Source organism: Triticum aestivum, chromosome 2A (genome assembly GCF_018294505.1).
Source record: "Triticum aestivum cultivar Chinese Spring chromosome 2A, IWGSC CS RefSeq v2.1, whole genome shotgun sequence".
Lineage (NCBI taxonomy): Eukaryota > Viridiplantae > Streptophyta > Magnoliopsida > Poales > Poaceae > Triticum > Triticum aestivum.
Window position 1 is genome coordinate 65,362,182 of NC_057797.1, and position 20,345 is coordinate 65,382,526.

The 20,345-nt window shown below is 48.6% G+C and overlaps 1 protein-coding gene across 1 annotated transcript; it reads right to left on the reverse strand.

The window, feature by feature from the left end:
* Positions 1–18,654: 18,654 nt before the first annotated feature.
* On the reverse strand, positions 18,655–19,875 carry LOC123184739 (peroxidase 2). The gene is made up of 3 exons (XM_044596810.1): positions 19,675–19,875; positions 19,355–19,546; positions 18,655–19,239 (listed from the first exon to the last, which is right to left on the reverse strand). Exons 1-3 carry the CDS (start codon positions 19,873–19,875, stop codon positions 18,655–18,657), a joined length of 978 nt encoding a protein of 325 aa, XP_044452745.1.
* Between the last annotated feature and the right edge of the window lie 470 nt (positions 19,876–20,345).

Below are 20,345 nucleotides of genomic sequence, written 5' to 3' on the forward strand. Positions count from 1 at the left end.
TCCGTCGGAATCGAGTAACATCAGAGTGGATTGTGAAAACCGATGTGTATTTGAAGGAGATATCCTGTCATCCAATGAGAATTATCCCACCATGCCCCTGTGCAAGATGTGCCAGACATCACCGTAGAAATCAGACGGACATGAGTGAGCACCTTCGCACGCACGGATATATGCCAAACTTTGACATGCCGCTGATAAACATAGCCGAGCAGGACCGTGGTAGAGAGGAGGAGATGCGACAACGCATCGATGGATATGAGGACGACAGGGTCAGGGACATGCTAGATGATGTCATTGTTGTAGAAACGACAAATGCGACACCTTCAGAGAATGAACCGGAGGAGCCGGAGGCAACCGCAAAGGCCTTCTTGGAGGTCTTGGCCTCGTCGAAGAAACCTCTTTATGCGGGTGCGAAAATATCTCAGCTGGATGACATCTCGCAACTGATTGCAGTCAAGGCTGAGTACGACTGTAGCCAGAAATGCTTCGAAGCATTCCTGGGAGTATGGGCTAACAGCCTCCCTGAGGGTCATGAACTGCCGAAAAGCATGTACAATACAAAGAAAATCATGAAGGCACTCTCTATGGATTATGAGAAAATAGATGTTTGCCCGAAGAATTGCCTTTTTTTAGGCACGAGTATGCGGATGACAAGTACTGTAGGAAGTGCAGTTCGTCTCAGTACATTGAGGTGGTCGGTGAGGATGGTGAGAAAAAGCAGCTAACCATCCCCGTTAAGGTTCTTTGGTATCTTGATTTTATAAAGAGACTGCAGCGCCTTTTCATCATGAAGGAGTCTGCCAAAATGATGAAGTGGCACAAGGAAGGTATAAGGTACAATCCAAAAAAATCATACATCCATCGGGAGGCTGGGAATGTCATTTGATGAAGAATACCCCGAGGAAGCAGCCGAGGCTGGGAATGCCAGAATAGCCATATCACGTGATGGGTTGAATCCATATGGTATGTCGTCCAATCCATACAGTTGTTGGCCTGTGTTTGTAATTCCTCTCAATCTTCCTCCCTGTGCCCTAATGCAACAGAAGACCATGTTCTTGTCGCTCATCATTCCGGGGCCTGAATACCCGGGGAAGCAATTGGGTGTGTTTATGCAGCCGCTTGTGGATGCTTTGCACCATTCTTGGTACTTTTCGAGGTTGACATACGACCGGGATCTGCAGAGAAATTTCTTGATGAAAGTTTGGTTGCACTATTGCATGCATGACTTTCCCGGCTATGCTCTATTCTGCGGATGGTGTACAAGTGGTAAGATGCCATGCCCAGTGTGCATGCAGGCTCTGCGAATGATTTGGCTGAGTAAGGGTGGCAAGTATGTAGCCTTTGACCTGCATCGATAGTTCCTCCCTCCAGACCATCCAGACAGGGAAGACAAGAAGAACTTCACGAAAGGCCGGGTTGTTCATGAAGTAACCGAGATTCCAACATTTTTGGGGGCAAATGTTCTTGCTCAACTAAAAGCTCTCAAGCCTAAAGTCAAAGGCAAAGGCAAAGCCAAAGCCAAAGGCTTCGAGGGATATGGTGAGACGCACAACTGGACTCACATTACCCCCTTCTCGCAGCTTCCCTATTTCAAGGACCTCAAACTTCCTAACAATATTGATGTGATGCACACCGAAAAGAATGTGGCAGAGTCCCTTTTCCACACGATCCTCAACATTCCTGATAAGACGAAGGATAACGTAAAAGCTAGAGCTGATCAACAGAGAATTTGTGATAGACCACACCTGAACATGAAGCCTCCCATAGGCGGTCAAAAAAACTGGTTCAAGCCAGATGCTGACTTTGTCCTTAAACCGCCAGAAAAAAAAGAAGTACTTATCTGGCTGAAACAAATTTTGAAGTTCACCGATGGTTATGCATCGAATATAAGTAAGGGAGTCAATCTTTCAACGGGCAAAGTGACCGGCCTGAAGAGTCATGACTACCATGTATGGATTGAGCGGATTATGCCGGTGATGGTTCGAGGCTATGTCCCCGAGCATGTCTGGCGAGTGCTTGCCGAGCTTAGCCATTTCTTCCGCATGCTCTGTGCTAAAGAAGTAAGTAAAGAGGTGATTGAAAAATTGCATAAGAAGGCACCGGAGTTGATAGTCAAGCTAGAGAAGATCTTTCCGCCAGGCTTCTTTACTCTGATTACACATCTCATTCTGCACCTCGCGGACGAGGTATTGTTGGGGGGCCCTATGCACAATCGCTGGCAGTACGGCCCTTAGAGGCAGAACAAGCATCTCCGGAGGAAATGTGGAAACAAAGCTAAGATTGAAGCTTCCATAGCTGAGGCAGTTATCCTAGAGGAGGTGTCAGACCTCGGGACATCATACTATCCAGACCATGTTCCCCATCTACATAACAAGGTGCCTCGATACAATATAGAAGAGCCCAAGAGTGGGAGGACCTCATGTTCTATATCTTGCACAACATCAAGGAAGTTGAGGAAGTGTGGATGAGGTAATACCACTACACCATTCCTTTATGTCTTCCACATCATCATGTTTCATGTTCACTTAGTCCCGGTCTAACACCGCTTATCTTTTTTTAGTGATTTCGTTCAAGAGGAATGGACGGGAGTGAATCCTCCTACTGAGGGGGAGGCACTTACTCTTCTCCTCATGGAAACCCTGAACGTAAAAATTTTGTTGCTTGGTTCATGGAGAAAGTAATTTTCCACACTCCCCTATTAAATACCTACTTCAACATTTATTAGTTAACCGAACTAATGCACGCAACAATTTCCATTATACTTGTAGGGAAAAGATCCGAACATATCTATGGATGATGAATTGAGATGGGTTTCCATGGGTTTTGACCACTCCGATCCACGGAGGCGGAGGCGGAGGTGGAGGCGGTACCGCTGCCGCTAGCAGTGACGACCTGGGCTTCGGCAGTCTTGGCGGTGATGACCTCCGCGGTGCTCGATGATGCTTGAGATGTGATGATGATGCTTGAGATGACTTGTGTGTGCTGATGATCATTTAGATGACTTGTGTGATGATGCTTATGCTTATGCTTACGCTCGTTGATATGCTTATGCTTGTGTGATGATGATCTATTGTTGTGATGATGCTTATGCTTACGTTCATTGATATGTGCTGTTATATATGTGTTGTTATTTGAATTGAACTGATTTGAAAACAAACAGAAAAAAGAAAAAAATTTAAAAGCAAACTATGCCGATGGCTATGCCGTCGGCATAGGGCTGGCGTGAGGTCCCAGCAGCTGACACGTGGCACCTATGTCGACGGCATTGCCGTCGGCATAGTTTAAAAGCTATGACGACGGCTATGCCGTCGGCATAGGTGCCACGCGACAGCTGCTGGGAACTCTGTATGAAGGAGTATGTCGACGGCGGCATAGTTCGAAACTAGGCCGACGACCTAGCCGTCGGCATAGCCCTGGTCCATGGCCAACGACAGGCTGCCATGTGGCACACCTATGCCGACGGCCAGGCCATCGGCGTAGGTTTTGACTAGGCCAACGGCCTGGCCGTTGGCATAGGTGTGCCACATGGCGGCCTATCGTCGGCCAAACTTGACGGCGGCCGCCGTTAGGCATGATAGTTGCCGACGGCTGGGGCCGTCGGCATAGATGTACGGGCCCCGTCGGCGTATCATATATGCCGACGGCCTCCCTGGATGTGCCGACGCATATGTTGCCGACAGCACTATGCCGACGGGGGCTGTCGGCATAGGTCTATCCCGACGGGACTCAGGCCTATGCCGACGGCCCTGGCCGTCGGCATAGGGGGCGATTTCGATAGTGGTAAGAGTACCATCCATGTTTTTTTAGAGATACAGTGTATGTGTTTATCTTTCTTTTGTTGACTGCATGTATACATCCATCAGTAAATCGTCCAATAACTAATTTTTTTTAATTTTGACAAAGTGGTAAGTTGAGTCTGACTGCTATTGATCACTGATACACCACTTGTAGCAAAATATTCCCATCCATACATCCTGAGATGTCTGATGTTTAGACAACTACAGTAGACAATATGCCCTCTGTATTGAAATATAAGACATTTTTTGGTGTAGTTGGTTAAAAAAAGTCCTACATATTAATAAAGAGGAAGTACATAAGGGCATCTCCAACGCGAAGCCTTAAACCTCCTGCAACTGTCTGAACCGCGAAAGCCATCTAACGCAGACCTGTATCGATCCGCGCGGTGGTCCGAACGCAACTTCTCCCGCAAACCGGAGACAAAAGTGAGGGGGGTTTGCAGGAGTCAGGACCGATCCCAAGCCCGCTTCTGACCGCCCTAGCCCAAAAAATAAACCCCCCTCCCGCGCGCGCATCCCACCCGACGCCAGCTGCCCGCATTCATGCCAATAAAATCATTGTTGTAGGTATTTGAGAAATCACATAACCTGGTGTTCTCTTGAGTCATGATGACCACACAACAAGATTGCACTTAAAAACAGATCCGGCAAGAAAACGGCGAACGAAAAAGATGGGCGAATAAAATGGAAAAATTTTGTGAAGTGGGGGAGAGGAAAACGAGAGGCAAATGACAAATAATGTAAATTGTAAGGAGATGAAATTTGTGATTAGGAATCTGGTATATGTTGAAGATCCTCCCCAGCAACGGCGCCAGAAAATTGGTGCATTGACGGGAGACTGTCTTGACTTGATCCTCCCCAGCAACGGCGCCAATATTCCTTGTGATGTCGCTTGAAGCTACGTCGGTATTTTCCCAAAAAGGAAGGGATGATGCAACACAACGACGGTAGATATTTCTCTCAGATATGAAACCAAGGTTATCGAACCAGTAGGAGAACCAAGCAACACAACGTAATCAGCCCCTGCACACAAATAACAACCACTTGCAACCCGACGTGTTAAAGGGGTTGTCAATCCCTTTCGGGTAACGGCGCCAGAAATTGGTGCGTGGACGAGAGAAAGTTGTAAATATTGATAGATCGAACGCCAAATAAAATAAATTGCAGCAAAGTATTTTTGTATTTTTGGTTTAATAAATCTGAAAATAAATGTAAAGGAAAAGTAGATCGCAAAGGCAAATATATGAGAAAGAGACCCGGGGGCCGTAGGTTTCACTAGTGGCTTCTCTCGAGAAAAATAGCAAACGATGGGTGAACAAATTACTGTTGGGGAATTGATAGAACTTCAAATAATCATGACGATGTCCAGTCAATAATCATTACATAGGCATCACATCCAAAATTAATAGACCGACTCCTGCCTGCATCTACTACTATTACTCCACACATCGACCGCTATCCAACATGCATCTAATGTATTAAGTTCATGGAGAAACGGAGTAATGCAGTAAGAATGATGACATGATGTAGACAAGATCTATCTATGTAGAGATAGATCCCATCGTTTTATCCTTAGTAGCAACGATACATACGTGTCGGTTTCCCTTCTTTCATTGGGATCAAGCACCGTAAGATCGAACCCACTACAAAGCACCTCTTCCCATTGCAAGATAAATAGATCAAGTTGGCCAAAAAAACCAAATATGATGGAAGAAATTCGAGGCTATAAGCAATCATGCATAAAAGAGATCAAAGAAACTCAAATACTTTCATGGATATAAAAAGATAGATCTGATCATAAACTCAAAGTTCATTGGATCCCAACAAACACACCAAAAAAGAGTTACATCATATGGATCTCCAAGAGACCATTGTACTACAAATCAAGAGAGAGAGAGAGAGAGTGAGGGAGTCCTGGATTAGGGGGTGTTCGGGTAGCCGGACTATACCTTCAGCCGGACTCCTGGACTATGAAGATACAAGATTGAAGACTTCGTCCCGTGTCCGGATGGGACTTTCCTTGGCGTGGAAGGCAAGCTTGGCGATGCGGATATTCAAGATCTCCTACCATTGTAACCGACTCTATGTAACCCTAACCCTATCTGGTGTCTATATAAATCGGAGGGTTGTAGTATGTAGGCAATCAACTCCATATACAACAATCATACCATAGGCTAGCTTCTAGGGTTTAGCCTCTTTGATCTCGTGGTAGATCTACTCGTGTACTACCCATATCATCAATATTAATCAAGCAGGAGTAGGGTATTACCTCCATCGAGAGGGCCCGAACCTGGGTAAAAACATCGTGTCCCTTGTCTCTTGTTACCATCCGGCCTTGATGCACAGTTCAGGACCCCCTACCCAAGATCCGCCGGTTTTGACACCGACATTGGTGCTTTCATTGAGAGTTCCTCTGTGCCGTCACAATCAGGAAGGATGCCTCCTCCCGTCTTTAAAGACGGCGCCGTTGCTAAGGGAGCCTTGGCTGTCGGCCAAACCCTCCGGCTAGGTGGTTTCCTCATGACCGCTTGTTCGGCTGTTGCACCGACAGTGACCTCTCGGGTCATCAAAAGCAACCTACACGTCAGCTCAGAGCTCGTCGAGCAGCTAGATCAATGGAGCTCTCTTCCATAAACAAGCTCTTGGATCGCATCGCCGCCCTGGGGGTCGCTACGGATTACGACCAGGTTGGGCTTAAACCCGATTTAAGAGAAATTAACTCTCCCCAAGTCACCCACCACGTTGCCGTGGTAGAGGCGCAGTGCGGTGACCCTTCATCTATTTTAAGGACTAGCTACGTCCGAATTCCCGACCCCTCCAAGCCGGATACCCACGGAGGGGAGGATGTAACTCAAGACCTGAGCTTAGGATCAGGCAACGGGCTAGATTCATTGGACAACATCCAAGAATTGGAACTTCAGAGTTCGGAAACTCTACGGCCTCCGAATCTTGGATTAGGTGAGGTTTCAGATTCAACGACACCCGCCCACCTGAACATAAGCGATCTCTCCCAAATCAGGCAGAGGCCCGAGGAAACAGTACATCATTACTGGGCCAGATTCCTCCTGGTTATGAACATGATAAAGGATTGCCGCGAGGGAGACGCAATCTCAATTTTCTGCAGTAATTGCACGGACGAGGGAATCCTTAACGCCGTAAGTCGTCGTGATATTACACGCTTCGCTGACTTGGCGTCCATAGTACAAAAATACTGTGCGATGGAAAGCGCCTGGAAAACCAAAATAAAATTTTGGGATAATCCGGCCTTGAATAGTAATCTCGTCCGAACTAAGAGGGTGCATCATCATAGGACACCCGGGATAAACACCAAAAAGCAAAAACCCTCTACAGGGCATGGAACCATACTGGAAAGGTGGCTTGATGGACCCTGTAGAATTCACAGTACAGAGGACGCCACACCAACTCACAACCTTAGAGCATGTTGGATACTCCGGCAGGTGGCCAAAATTGGCGAGGACCTCTTAATTCTGGAGGCCGCAGAAAGCCAGCCCGAGGGCACCAGTACCGTTCTCAAAGTCTTCGAAACTTTCCCATCAAACAATATGCGAAAAAGAACACTCCGCAGCCTCGCCGAAGTCTCTCAAGTTGCAACAATAAACCCATGGAGCGACACTGCTATTACCTTCAATGCAAGTGATGAACCTAGATTCCGAATTGCCCGAGCACCAGCCGCATTGGTCCTCAGTCCCATAGTGGACGGCTTTCGCCTCACCAAGGTGCTCATGGATGGAGGTAGCGGACTGAACCTCATTTATGAGGAAACCCTTCAAAAAATGGAAATAGACTGGAACCGCATCGAGCAAAGCAGCACAACCTTTAGAGGAATAATCCCCAGTCGGGAAGCGCATTGCACAGGAAAAATCACACTAGATGTGGTGTTCGGCACGCCGGATAATTACAGGTCCGAAGAAGTCACGTTTCAGGTGGCCCCGTTCAAAAGCGGATATCACGCTTTACTAGGGCGGGAAGCATTCACAATCTTCCAAGCAATACCCCATTACGGGTACATGAAGCTTAAGATGCCCGGGCCAAATGGAATTATCACTCTAGCTAGTGATCCAGACATAGCACTCCGCGCCGAAAACAAGACGGCCGCATTAGCCATTGAGGCGCTATCCGAAGCCTTAGCGGCCGAGGAACTGACTGCGCTGCACTCCACGGTTAACAGGGATGACATGATACTCGATAAGAGATCCAAATCCACGTCCTTCAAGCCGGCTGACGAAATAGTCAAATTCCAGGTCCATCCAACGGACCCCAATAAAACAGCTTCCATTGGGGAACGACTGAACCCTGATGCACACGCCGCACTGCGAGAGTTCCTACGAGAGAACTGGGACATCTTTGCCTGGCACCCTTCAGACATGCCAGGGATCCCACGCAGGCTGGCCGAACATAGCTTAAATATCCTAAAAGGATTTAAACCTGTCAAACAAGCCCTTCTGCATTTTTCCGAACCCAAGAGACAGGCTATGGGAGAGGAGCTAGCCAAGCTATTAGAGGCCGGATTCATCAGAGACATAAAACATCCGGACTGGCTAGCAAACCTGGTGATGGTACCAAAGAAGGACAAATCCTGGCGCCTGTGTGTTGATCTTAAAGACCTTAACAAGGCTTGCCCAAAGGATCCCTTCCCCCTCCCCCGTATCGATCAAATTATTGATGCCACCGCAGGACATGATTTGTTGTGTTTCCTCGACGCATACTTCGGTTATCATCAAATCAAGATGGCAGAATCAGACCAAGCTGCAACAGCATTCATCACACCATACGACCCATTCTGCTTCAACACAATGCCCTTCGGGCTGAAAAACGCCGACGCAACATATCAGCGCATGATCTAGACATGTCTGGCAAACCAGATCGGCAAAACAGTGGAGGCATATGTGGATGATGTGGTCGTCAAATCAAGACATGTCGAATCCCTAGTAAACGACTTGAGGCTTACATTCGATAACCTCCGAAAATATGACATCAAGCTCAACCCAGAAAAATGCATCTTCGGTGTTCCAGCCGGAAAGATCTTGGGCTTCATTGTATCTGGTAGAGGAATTGAAGCAAACCCAGCCAAGATCCGAGCTTTGTCACAATTGGATGTCCCAAAGGACCTTAAACAAATACAATAATTAACCGGATGCGTGGCGGCTTTAAGCCGCTTCATCTCCCGCTTGGGAGAAAAGGCACTACCCCTTTATCGCCTCCTTCGGCGCACCGAACACTTCGAGTGGACGGATGCCGCCACGGCCGGACTTGATGAAATAAAAGCCATATTGGCAACAAACCCAGTCCTGGCCGCACCAATCACCGGCGAACCAATGTTATTGTACATTGCAGCAACACACCAAGTTGTCAGCGCAGTGCTTGTTGTCGAGCAGGAAACGGACGGACACAAATTCCCCCTTCAAAGGCTGGTCTACTACGTGTCCACTGTCCTCACTCCATGCAAATCACGGTACCCGCATTATCAAAAGATTGCATACGCGGTATTCATGGCATCCCGGAAGCTACGACACTACTTTCAAGAGTGTTCCATAACAGTAGCCTCGGAAGTGCCACTAAACGATATTATCAACAACCGCGATGCAACGGGCCGGATTGCAAAATGGGCCATCGAGCTTCTCCCGTTCGATATAACCTATAAGCCATGCCGAGCTATTAAATCACAAGTTTTGGCCGACTTCGTCGCAGAATGGACGGAGGCCGAGCTCCCTAAAGAGTACGGCACATATTCAAACTGGATTATGCATTTCGACGGCTCCAAAATGTTGGCCGGACTGGGGGCTGGCGTCGTCCTGACGTCCCCCACAGGAGACACAGTCCAATATGTGCTCCAGATCATGTACACGGATTCCAACAATGCAGCCGAATATGAGGCCCTCCTACATGGCCTCCGGATAGCAGTATCCATGGGTATCCAGCGCCTAGAGGTACGTGGGGATTCAAACCTCGTGATATCCCAAATAAATGGAGACTTCGACGCCAAGGACCCAAAAATGGCAGCTTACCGCGACGCCGTCCTAAAAATGTTAGCTCGGTTCGAAGGGCTGGAGTTTCACCATATAGCCCGAGAAAACAATCAAGCGGCGGACGTCCTAGCACGCATCGGAGCAAAACGCGATACAGTCCCCCCCAACGTCTTTTTGGAAAGATTGTTCAAGCCATCCGTAGCATGGGAGGGGGAACACGCAAATAACAGCCCGAACCCAGCCGCACCACTCGACGCCGAACAATTTGAAACAATTGGAGGCTCTGCCAACAAAATTACACCTTCAGCCCACGTAATAATGGCGGTTATCGCCCCGTGGATAGAACCATTCCTAGCCTACCTTTCTAGGCAGTAACTCCCGGAGGACCAAATGGAGGCCCGCTGCATAGTGCGGCGATCTAAGGCCTATAGAGTCCATGAGGGAGAACTTTATAAGAAAAGCACTACCGGAGTCCTTCAAAGGTACATCTCCGAAGAGGAAGGGCGGAACCTCCTGGCTGAAATTCATGCCGGACTTGGTGGTCACCACGCCGCTGCTCGGTCCCTTGTTAGCAAGGCTTTTCGTACAGGCTTTTACTGGCCGACGGCCCGAGCAGACGCTCAGGACCTAGTCCAACGATGCGCTGGTTGCCAACTTTTTGCCAACCAAAGCCATATGCCACCCACCGCACTCCAAACTATACCCATAACCTAGCCTTTTGCGGTCTGGGGGCTTGACATGGTCGGACCCCTTAAAGGTGGAACCCATAGGAAAAAATACTTACTGGTCATGGTGGATAAGTTCACCAAATGGATAGAAGCCAAGCCTGTTAAAACGGCCGAATCCGGACCTGTGATAGACTTCATATCCGGGGTTGTACACCGTTATGGCGTCCCCCACAGCATCATAACCGACAACGGTACAAACTTTACCGCCGACGAGGTAAAACTCTGGTGCAAAAACATGGGCATCAAGCTCGATTATGCTTCCGTCTATCACCCACAAACCAACGGCCAGGTCGAACGCGCAAATGGTCTTATCATGAGCGGCATTAAACCCAGACTGGTGCAGTCCCTCAAGGAATCTAACACGCACTGGGTAGAGGAGCTCGACTCCGTGCTCTGGGGGCTGCGGACCACGCCAAATCGCACCACCGGATACACACCATTTTTTATGGTGTACGGCACAGAGGCAGTTCTGCCCTGCGACATAATTCATGACTCACCTAGAGTGCGCATGTACGAAGAAACAGAAGCCGAGCTCGATCGGCAGGACAACTTGGACGCTTGGAGGAGGAGCGTGACGTGGCAAAAGCCCGTTCCGCATTTTATCAACAGGAGGCCCGAAGATATCAAAGCAGAGAAGTACGGGCCAAAAATTACAATGTTGGCGAACTAGTTCTACGCCTGCCGGATAAGAAAAAGGACAAGCTCAAGCCCAAATGGGAAGGTCCATTCATAACCGACCAAGTCCTGACTGGTGGGGCGCACCGCCTGCGAGATGCGTCGGATAACCGACTCGAGCCGAACCCGTGGAACGCCACCCATCTCCGAAGATTCTATGCCTAGCGCCGGACTATGTGTTCGTCTCCTTCCTCTGTCCATTTTTTGCATTTTTGCATTCTTCTGTCTTACATTTCTCTCCTTCCCCTCTTTTCTTTTATAGCCCTTAAAGGCTCATCTAGTGACGCGCCACTCGCGCTCATTAAACCTGGGGGCTTCTTTAACAGAAGCTTATTTATACGGGCTTTACGCCCAACACATGCGTCAAACTTCCGCATGTACCTTTTTCTTCACCATTATATGCATCGATATGACTTAAGTTTTGGCCAAGCTGGGTTGCCTGGCTCCTGTGCTTACCCCTATGTTCCCGATTGTTCGGCTAGGCGGTAAAGGGAGCACCTCTGCGATTGTTACTGCCGGGTCAGCCGGATGTGTACCTCAGACTGGGTGAAGCCGAAAGCTAGCGTTCTTAAGGGAATATTCGGTCGGTGAAATAAAAGATGATCTTTTTACCCATTTTATGCGCCCCCAGATGCTTTTTTCTGCGTTTTTTCACGCAGTCCGGACATGCACTTTAGGGCATGCCTCCTAGCGAAAGGAACCCCTAACGGAACTATTCTCTCTGGAAGATGTTTCTTACTAACCATGTAATATAACATAACTAGTTGGGCACTTGTCTGATAAAGCACTAATGACCCCTACGCCTGGTCTCCATGCATACCCCGGTTCTTATATAACCGCTATGGTATTCGGACACACTCCGGACCGTCAGGTCCCGAGGTTGAAGCGAAAAGGTTGGCAACGACAAACGATCTACAATCCGGCTAGAAGGCATTACACATGTCAATTCAAAATTACATAGTCATTCTGACTGATTGTATTCCTCTTCTATACCATCTAACATGCTGTCTAATTTACAGTCCTGCTGGGAATACTTCGCGGCCAACTCTACTTGGCCGTATACTAAGCTTACAGGGATCTCCTTCCCGTCAGGCCCCACTGGTCCGACCTCGGCCATGTGTTTTGGGTCAGACTTCGTAAAACAGGTCTTCACCATGGCCCAGGCCTCCCTAGCGCCTTGTCGGCAGGCCGATATCTTCCATATCCGGAAGCGCCGCCGAGCTCCCTTCAGCTTCTCCGCAAGCTCTCCAAGGCCCTCGGGCACGGAGTGGGCAGGCCATAAGGCTTGGGCAATACCCCGCATCGCCTGCCGAATTCACTCGTGCAGTTGCAAGAGTTCGGGAAGAAGGTCACCCGTAGAACCGGGCATCTCCTCTGCAGGACGACCTATGAGCATACCTACAGACATTACTCTGTTAGTTGACTTCCTCGCCGATTTTTTTTTCAAAGTTCGTTCTAGCACTTACTAAAAATGCCGCGTCAAAGCCGCTGATTCTCCTTCGTGGAGTCCGACAGCTGGCCACGAACATCTTTAAGTTCGACGTCCAGCTTGGTGTTGGCATCCTGAAGATCATTCTTCTCTCGCCTCACCTTTGTTAGCATACTCTCACCGGCCTTTAGCCGGCGTAAGAGTTGTTGCTTGTCCGGATCGAGTCCGGCGCCATCTGCAATATGATTTGTCAGATTTGCACCCACACCGCACAATACTAATCTTTCGAAGTGTATCTTACCTGAGGGGGTCTCTTTGGGCTCCCCTGCTGCGGCTAGTGCGGCCTCTATTTGGGCCTTGCACTTTTCCAGCTCCTGGGACAGTACGGTATTCTTCTCTGTAAGAACCTGCATATTAAATGATCCTTAAAATCAGTTGCTCTAACTGTTTCAAGTCTCGGGGGCTACTGGTATATATATATTTGACCAAAATTTTCTTACCCGTATGTCTTTTACATACTGCTCCGTGGCTCTGGCTAAACCATTTTGAGCGGCACGGAGGTACGCATCTCCCAAATTAAAGGCATCTAAAGCCTCTTGGGAGAAACAAGCGTCGCGTAGAACTGTCCGGCGATGCCTGTGGTTCATGGCACTCTCCACTTCAGAATTTATGGCAGACAGCCTGTCCGCATCCTCTGTCGGAGGAGCGTCCGGTGCGCGCCTTGTGCTCGCCTCCGCTTCCTGGCCAGACGTTGGAGCCTGGCTGGTGGAGGCGCGATTGGTAACCTCTCCGGATGTAGTCCGGCGAGGTCTCTTCGTTCTGAAGATAGCACGAACGTTAATATGCCCTGACAGAATAACACCAGGGAAACAGAGGGTGCGCTATACCTTTGCGCCGGCATCTCAGTCTGGACTACATTCCTTTTTTCCCCACGGGGCCCTGCGGCCCCTCGTTGGCTAACCGCCGCAGGTCCGGCCTCCTGCCTCGGAAATCTCCCCTGCAAAACATGGTTGTCGTCAGAAACACCGGGCTACGTGAGGGTGGAATCTCTTTCAAGGGAATAAGACCCCGGTTTCTGTCACCTGGGAGGCCGGGATTAACCCTGGGTAATCCGCCGTAATGGCTACCAAGGTATTGTCCTTGCTTAGCTGATGGAACACCCCGTCGATAAGCTCCACCGATATGTCCGGATCCTCTTCGGAGTCCGGATCGAGGGACCGTTCTGGGTCCTCGGGTTGTGGAGGGCGGCTGTTTATATCCTTTACCTCCTGTCGCAGTTCCTGCATTAAAGTCGTTAGAATACCTATCTAACCATGGGAGTATAAAACAAACGGGCAAGCGCAATTGTTCACTTACCCAACTTGGAGGATCATACATACCAAGGTTGTCAGAATCGCGATTCTGTTATAAGATTCTACGACTTTACGATCCAAACTAACCACTATGATTCTACGATTTTAGTTCTTATAATCTACGTTTCTACGATTCTGATAGTGAAGATTCTACGATTTGCGATCCTACCATCGAAGCTCCGATTCGATTCAAAATCGCGATTCTGACAACCTTGGTACATACTGAATTCGGCCCGCGGGTTGACGCGGAGGAATTCCTCCTTTTCTCCCTTGTACAAAGAGGATAAGATCTTTACTAAGGCGGCGGCTGAGGCCGGCCCCTTACGACCGTAACATGTGGCATCATCCTCCCCGTTGAAATCCCACATGGGTTTGCCTCTATATTGAAGCGGCTGCACCCCTCGCATAATGCATGCGGCCATGGCTCCAATCATGGTTAGTCCGGAATGAGCCAACAGTCTTATCCGACCCATCAGGTAAAGGACGTCTCTGTCGCTTTCTCTCTGAGAGCTCTGCGGACGCCAGCTCAAGCGCTTCTTCAATGGAGCACTGTTGAACTCAGGGAGACCGACCCGGATAGGGTCCGGTAGCGGGACGTCATCTATGTAAAACCATTCCGAAGGCCAGTCCTCGGACGCCTTCTTTGGGGTTCCGGATAGGTATCCGGTCCAGGCGATGCACCATACTTCGGCTCCGCCCACTTGGTATATAGACCCCTCTTGAGAACAGGGCACCAGGTAGAATAACCTCTTCCACAACGCGAAATGAGCCTCAACGCCTAAAAATAGCTCGCAAAGGGCGACGAAACCCGCAATATGCAATACGGAGGCGGGCGTGAGATGGTGCGGCTGGAGGCCGTAGAACTCCAAAAGCCCGCGGAGAAATGGATGAATTGGAAATCCCAGTCCCCTTATTAGATAGGGGACGAGGCACACCCGCTCTCCTTTAGAAGGATTGGGGGTGCTCTCCGCTTGTTTTCCGCCATTATAGGTGGCGAGACCGCCTCGGACCGGGACCATGTATGCCAGAGGGAGAAATCCCTTAGCCTGAAGCGACACTAACTCGCTATGCGGGATGGTGCAACTCTCCCAGTCCTCGGGTTTGGGACCTAAGGGGCGAGGGGAGGAGCTGCGACGGCTGGTCATGTTGGAATGGACCTTTGCTGGAAGCGCTCTGATGATAACTCGCGGAAAGGAGAAGATGTGGTTTGGACCTAAATCCCCATCCCGTTCAATAGGCGGCTCATTTATACGGCTAGGGGTGTGGATGTAAAAACGCCCCAGCTTTTCGCATTCATTTGACACGTGGAAGACAGCCAGTATTGGGCGTGGACGCCAAGGAGCACTACATTACAAAGTTCGGACATTATTCCTACAGGTACACAAGATTTGGAGAAGAACCCGCCTTGCAATGCCGAACAATTTGTGCGCCGGACTCGTCGTCATTGAAGCCTGGTTCGGGGGCTACTGAGGGAGTCCTGGATTAGGGGGTGTTCGGGTAGCCGGACTATACCTTCAGCCGGACTCCTGGACTATGAAGATACAAGATCGAAGACTTCGTCCCGTATCCGGATGGGACTTTCCTTGGCGTGGAAGGCAAGCTTGGCGATGCGGATATTCAAGATCTCGAACCATTGTAACCGACTCTATGTAACCCTAACCCTATCCGGTGTCTATATAAACCGGAGGGTTGTAGTCCGTAGGCAATCAACTCCATATACAACAATCATACCATAGGCTAGCTTCTAGGGTTTAGCCTCCTTGATCTCATGGTAGATCTACTCTTGTACTACCCATATCATCAATATTAATCAAGTAGGAGTAGGGTATTACCTCCATCGAGAGGGCCCGAACCTGGGTAAAAACATCGTGTCCCTTGTCTCCTGTTACCATCCGGCCTTGACGCACAGTTCGGGACCCCCTACCCGAGATCTACCGGTTTTGACACCGACAGAGAGAGAGGAAGCCATCTAGCTACTAACTACGGACCCGAAGGTCTACAAAGAACTACTAACGCATCATCGGAGAGGCACCAATGGAGGTGGTGAACCCCATCCGAGATGGTGTTGATGTCTACTATGCAACTTTATTCTTGTAGACACGTGTTGGGCCTCCAAGCACAGAGTTTTGTAGGACAGTAGCAATTTTCCCTCAAGTGGATGACCTAAGGTTTATCAATCCGTGAGAGGTGTTGGATGAAGATGGTCTCTCTCAAACGACCTTGCAATCAAATACAAGAAATCTCTTGTGTCTCCAACACACCCAATACAATGGCAAATTATATAGGTGCACTAGTTCAGCGAAGAGATGGTGATAAAAGTGTAATACGGAAGGTAGAAATATGTTTTTCTAATCTGAATAAATAAAAACAGCAATGTAGCAAATAATAAACGGGCACAAAAACGGTATCGCAATGCTTAAAAATAAGGCATAGGGTCCGTACTTTCGCTAGTGCAATCTCTCAACAATGCTGACATAGTTGGATCATATGATTATCCCTCAAAGTGCAATGAAGAATCACTCCCGAGTTCCTATTAGCGGAGAACAAAAGATAGAAATTGTTTGTAGGGTACGAAACCACCTCAAAGCTATTCTTCCCGTTCGATCTATTCAATAGTTCGTACTAAAGTAACACAAAGCTATTGTTTCCGTTCGATCTATCCTAGAGTTCGTACTAGAATAACACCAAAGCAAATTCATATTCATAATATTCAATCCACACAAAGAACTACAAGGAGACCCCAACGTTTCTATCAGAGAAAGGATAATAAAAACGTGCATCAACCCCTATGCAAAGATTACCCCAATATCACCGCGGGAATCCGCAAGTTGAGTGCCATAACGTATATGAAGTGAATCAATAAGATACCCCAATGTCATCTCAAGTATTCATACTGCAAGACATACATCATGTGTTCTCAAATCTGAACATTCAATCCGACATGACAAAACTTCAAAGGGTAAAGATTCAATTCATCACAACAAGGGTATAGAGGGGAGAAACATCATATGATCCGACTATATTAACAAAGCCCATGATATCGATCACGAGAGAGAGAGAGAGAGAGAGAGAGAGAGAGAGAGAGAGAGAGAGAGAGAGATTAAACACATAGCTACTGGTACAAACCCCCAGCCCCGCGGGTGGACTACCCCCTCCTCATCGTGGTAGCCGCCGGGATGATGAAGATGGCCACCGGAGATGATTCCCCCCTCCGGCAGGGTGCCGGAACGGGTCTAGATTAGTTTTTGGTGGCTATGGAGCCCTGTGGCGGCGAAGTTTCTGATCTAGGTTAACCCCGATGGGTTTCGAAATATTTGGGAATTTATAGTGCAAACAGGGGGTGCGGGAGGCCACCGAGGTGGGCACAACCCACCTGGGTGCGCCAGAGGGCCCTGGGGCGCCTTGGTGGGTTGTGCCCCCCTCGGGGCATCCACCAGGTGCAGCTCTGGCTCATTGGGTTCCTTCTGGTTCAAAAAAATCTCTAAAAAAAATTCACCCCTCTAGGCCAGAATTCATCATTTTAGGCAAAAATTAGGCAGGTTATCTTCGTGTCGGGCCAGTTTTAGGATGGCAGCCTAGCACATGCCTTGCGCTATCAGGCGAATCGGCCTCTATATATGGGCCAAGCATGGTGCCTACCGAATACATACACTCCGGCCTATTGCACTTGGGCCTGGAACGTATAATATTACAGATTCTATATGCAAGCCATGTGGCCGTAGGCCAGCACCGACGGACGTTTAGGCCGGCCATAACGTGGTCTGATTTGTAGGCCGGACGAATTGCTGGTTATATTTGAGTTCCTGAAACAGGCTTATTTTTTGGGGAAAACATTCTAGTCAGCCGGCTGATATCACAGCCTCATCCGCTGCCTCCTTTGCTTGACACGTGGACTCGACTCTCAGACCATGTTTCAAAAAACAAAATACAAGCAAGAACTAGGTGGGAAGACCGAATAGGAATGTAATGGGATTACGCCATATAGCCATGCACAAAAAAGGTTAACTGCATAAAGTTGTTGACCTACTACACTAAAGAGCATACAACAACTGATCTTTCAGGCACATATATATTTTATTAGTTTACTCACAACTACATGCCTGACTATGTAAACATATTATTCCAAAAATGAATCAATCTCATCAGATTTCATAAAAATATATTTTATAATTCTTATTACATTTATTACCAACATAATTATATATTCATATACAAAATAAATATCAACGCTACATCTATGAAAAATTATCAATGTCAAAGCATCTCTATTTTGACCAAACTTATTGAAAAAATATCAACAATGCCCAATCAATATTGTTAGATTCATTATGAAATGTAGTTTTTATGGAATATATATTCGGTATGGTAAATGTTCATATTTTTTAATATATATTTGGTCAAACTTTGTAAAGTTTGACTTGATCTAAATCTAATACGCGAAGTAAAAAGGACCGGGGAGAGTATTTTGTAGTTCTTATTACATTTATTACCAACATAATTATATATTCATATACAAAATAAATATCAATGCTACATCTATGAAAATTTATCAATGTCAACAACAAATAAATAATAAACATTTTTGGAAGAGTAAAATATGATGTCCTCGCATTAGACGGCCACTGTGCTATTTAAAAAAAGAAAAAGACATGGTTCACGCTATCATTTCGGTGCCAAGGACGACTCTTAGTTCGCCTTGGTGCTCGAGCAGGTGCGCCTGACCATTCCCTGGGAGCCAGTCAACGGGCTGAGGTTCCCCATCTTCACCATGGCCGAGGCGAAGGCGTTCCAGAACGTCTCCGGGTTAGCCGCGAAGCTGTCGACGATGTTCTCGGTGGCACCGCCGGCGCCAACGGTGTAGAGCACCTGGTCGGAGTGCAGGAGCCCCTTGTTGAGCTGGAGGTTGACGAAGTAGCCGTTGTCGAACGAGTCTGCGTTAACGGGTGTCGGGGTGTCGTCCAGCTGTGCCAGGTTGCTGTCGCCGGAGCCAGTTGGCTGGGGGCAGTTGGCCTTGAGCTTCGCGGCGTAGTCCGGATCAATGTTGGCCTCGTTGTAGAGCCGGTTCCTGAAGTTCTTGCACTGCGCCCGCCCAACCGTGTGGGCACCAGAGAGGGCGACCATATCGATCGAGCTGAACCCCTTGGCGGCGAATCTGGTGTTGAGGCCGGCGACGTCCAAGGACGACGGAGGCAGGTCGTTGTTGGCCAGTGTCACGCTAGCCGTGGTGGAGTCCCTTCTCCCGAGTTGAACCGTCCACGACGGCCCTCCCAACTGTATATGCGCCAGCAAAATAAAATTGATTTATTATGTTTCCGTGAACGTGCACAAACTGACAGGTCTACTAGGCGCTTCGCCATGCGAGCAAATTAAGGTGGTCGCTTCGTACCGCGACGACGGAGTCACGGGCCGCGACGGCGAGGATGTCGGCGCAGGAGACGATGAGGGTGCGCTTGTTGTTGTCGCACGCGGCTTCCACCAAGTCCTTGATTTTCTGGATGAGGTCCATGCCAAGCAGCGATCCCGCGTTCCCGCCTGCGTTCTGCTCGTTGCCAGACAGCAGAACGGACGCGTCACAGCCCTGCGTGTACGTAGCCATGCAACATTTATATATGCACGGTTAACCGCTGGTGTTTAGCAAGCAAATGAACAAAACCGAAACTAAAACAAGGCCAGCCAGGCTATAGAAGTGGTATGTGAAAAACTTGCTTGGACAAAGCAGTCGTGGAAGTGCAGCCGGAGCAGGGACGCGCCCATGCGGGGGTTGCTGCTCACGGCGGCGTCCACGGCGCTCTTGATGGTGGAAAGCGCCCCGGGGCACGACGAATCGTAGAACGTCGGCGACAGCTGCGCCGACACCGCCGCGGCCAGGCACAGGAGTAACACGACTGATAGAGATGAAGACGCCATGACCACTACCTGTAGTAGCGATAGCAGATGGATTCGGGTGTAATGCGCATGCCCTGCATTCCATGAAGATATATATAGCCGCTCGCTGGCCTGGCCACTCCTGGATTTTGTGTGTCTGTGTGTGTGCTTTTTTGTTTTTGGAGGAACGGTTTTGTGTTGGTCAACTGGCCTTCCATCCGCTGGCGCGGTCCTTTCTCTGGTTTGTCGTATTGCTGCAACTCGCCGAGTGCATCGCGGAGTACATCGTGCACGCATGTATCATGGATATAGTAAAATTAACCAGAAGTTTTATCTTCGAGTTGAAATTAACCAGCTGTTGCAGAATCATTTTGCAGGGAATTGACTTGGATATTAGCAAGTAGCCATGTATCATGCGCGGATGTATCATCCATGCAGTGCATCCAAGTCAACGAAATTCACAACCTACGTAGTCTTTTCTTCTGATTGCTCAAAAGCATCGTACTCTTACT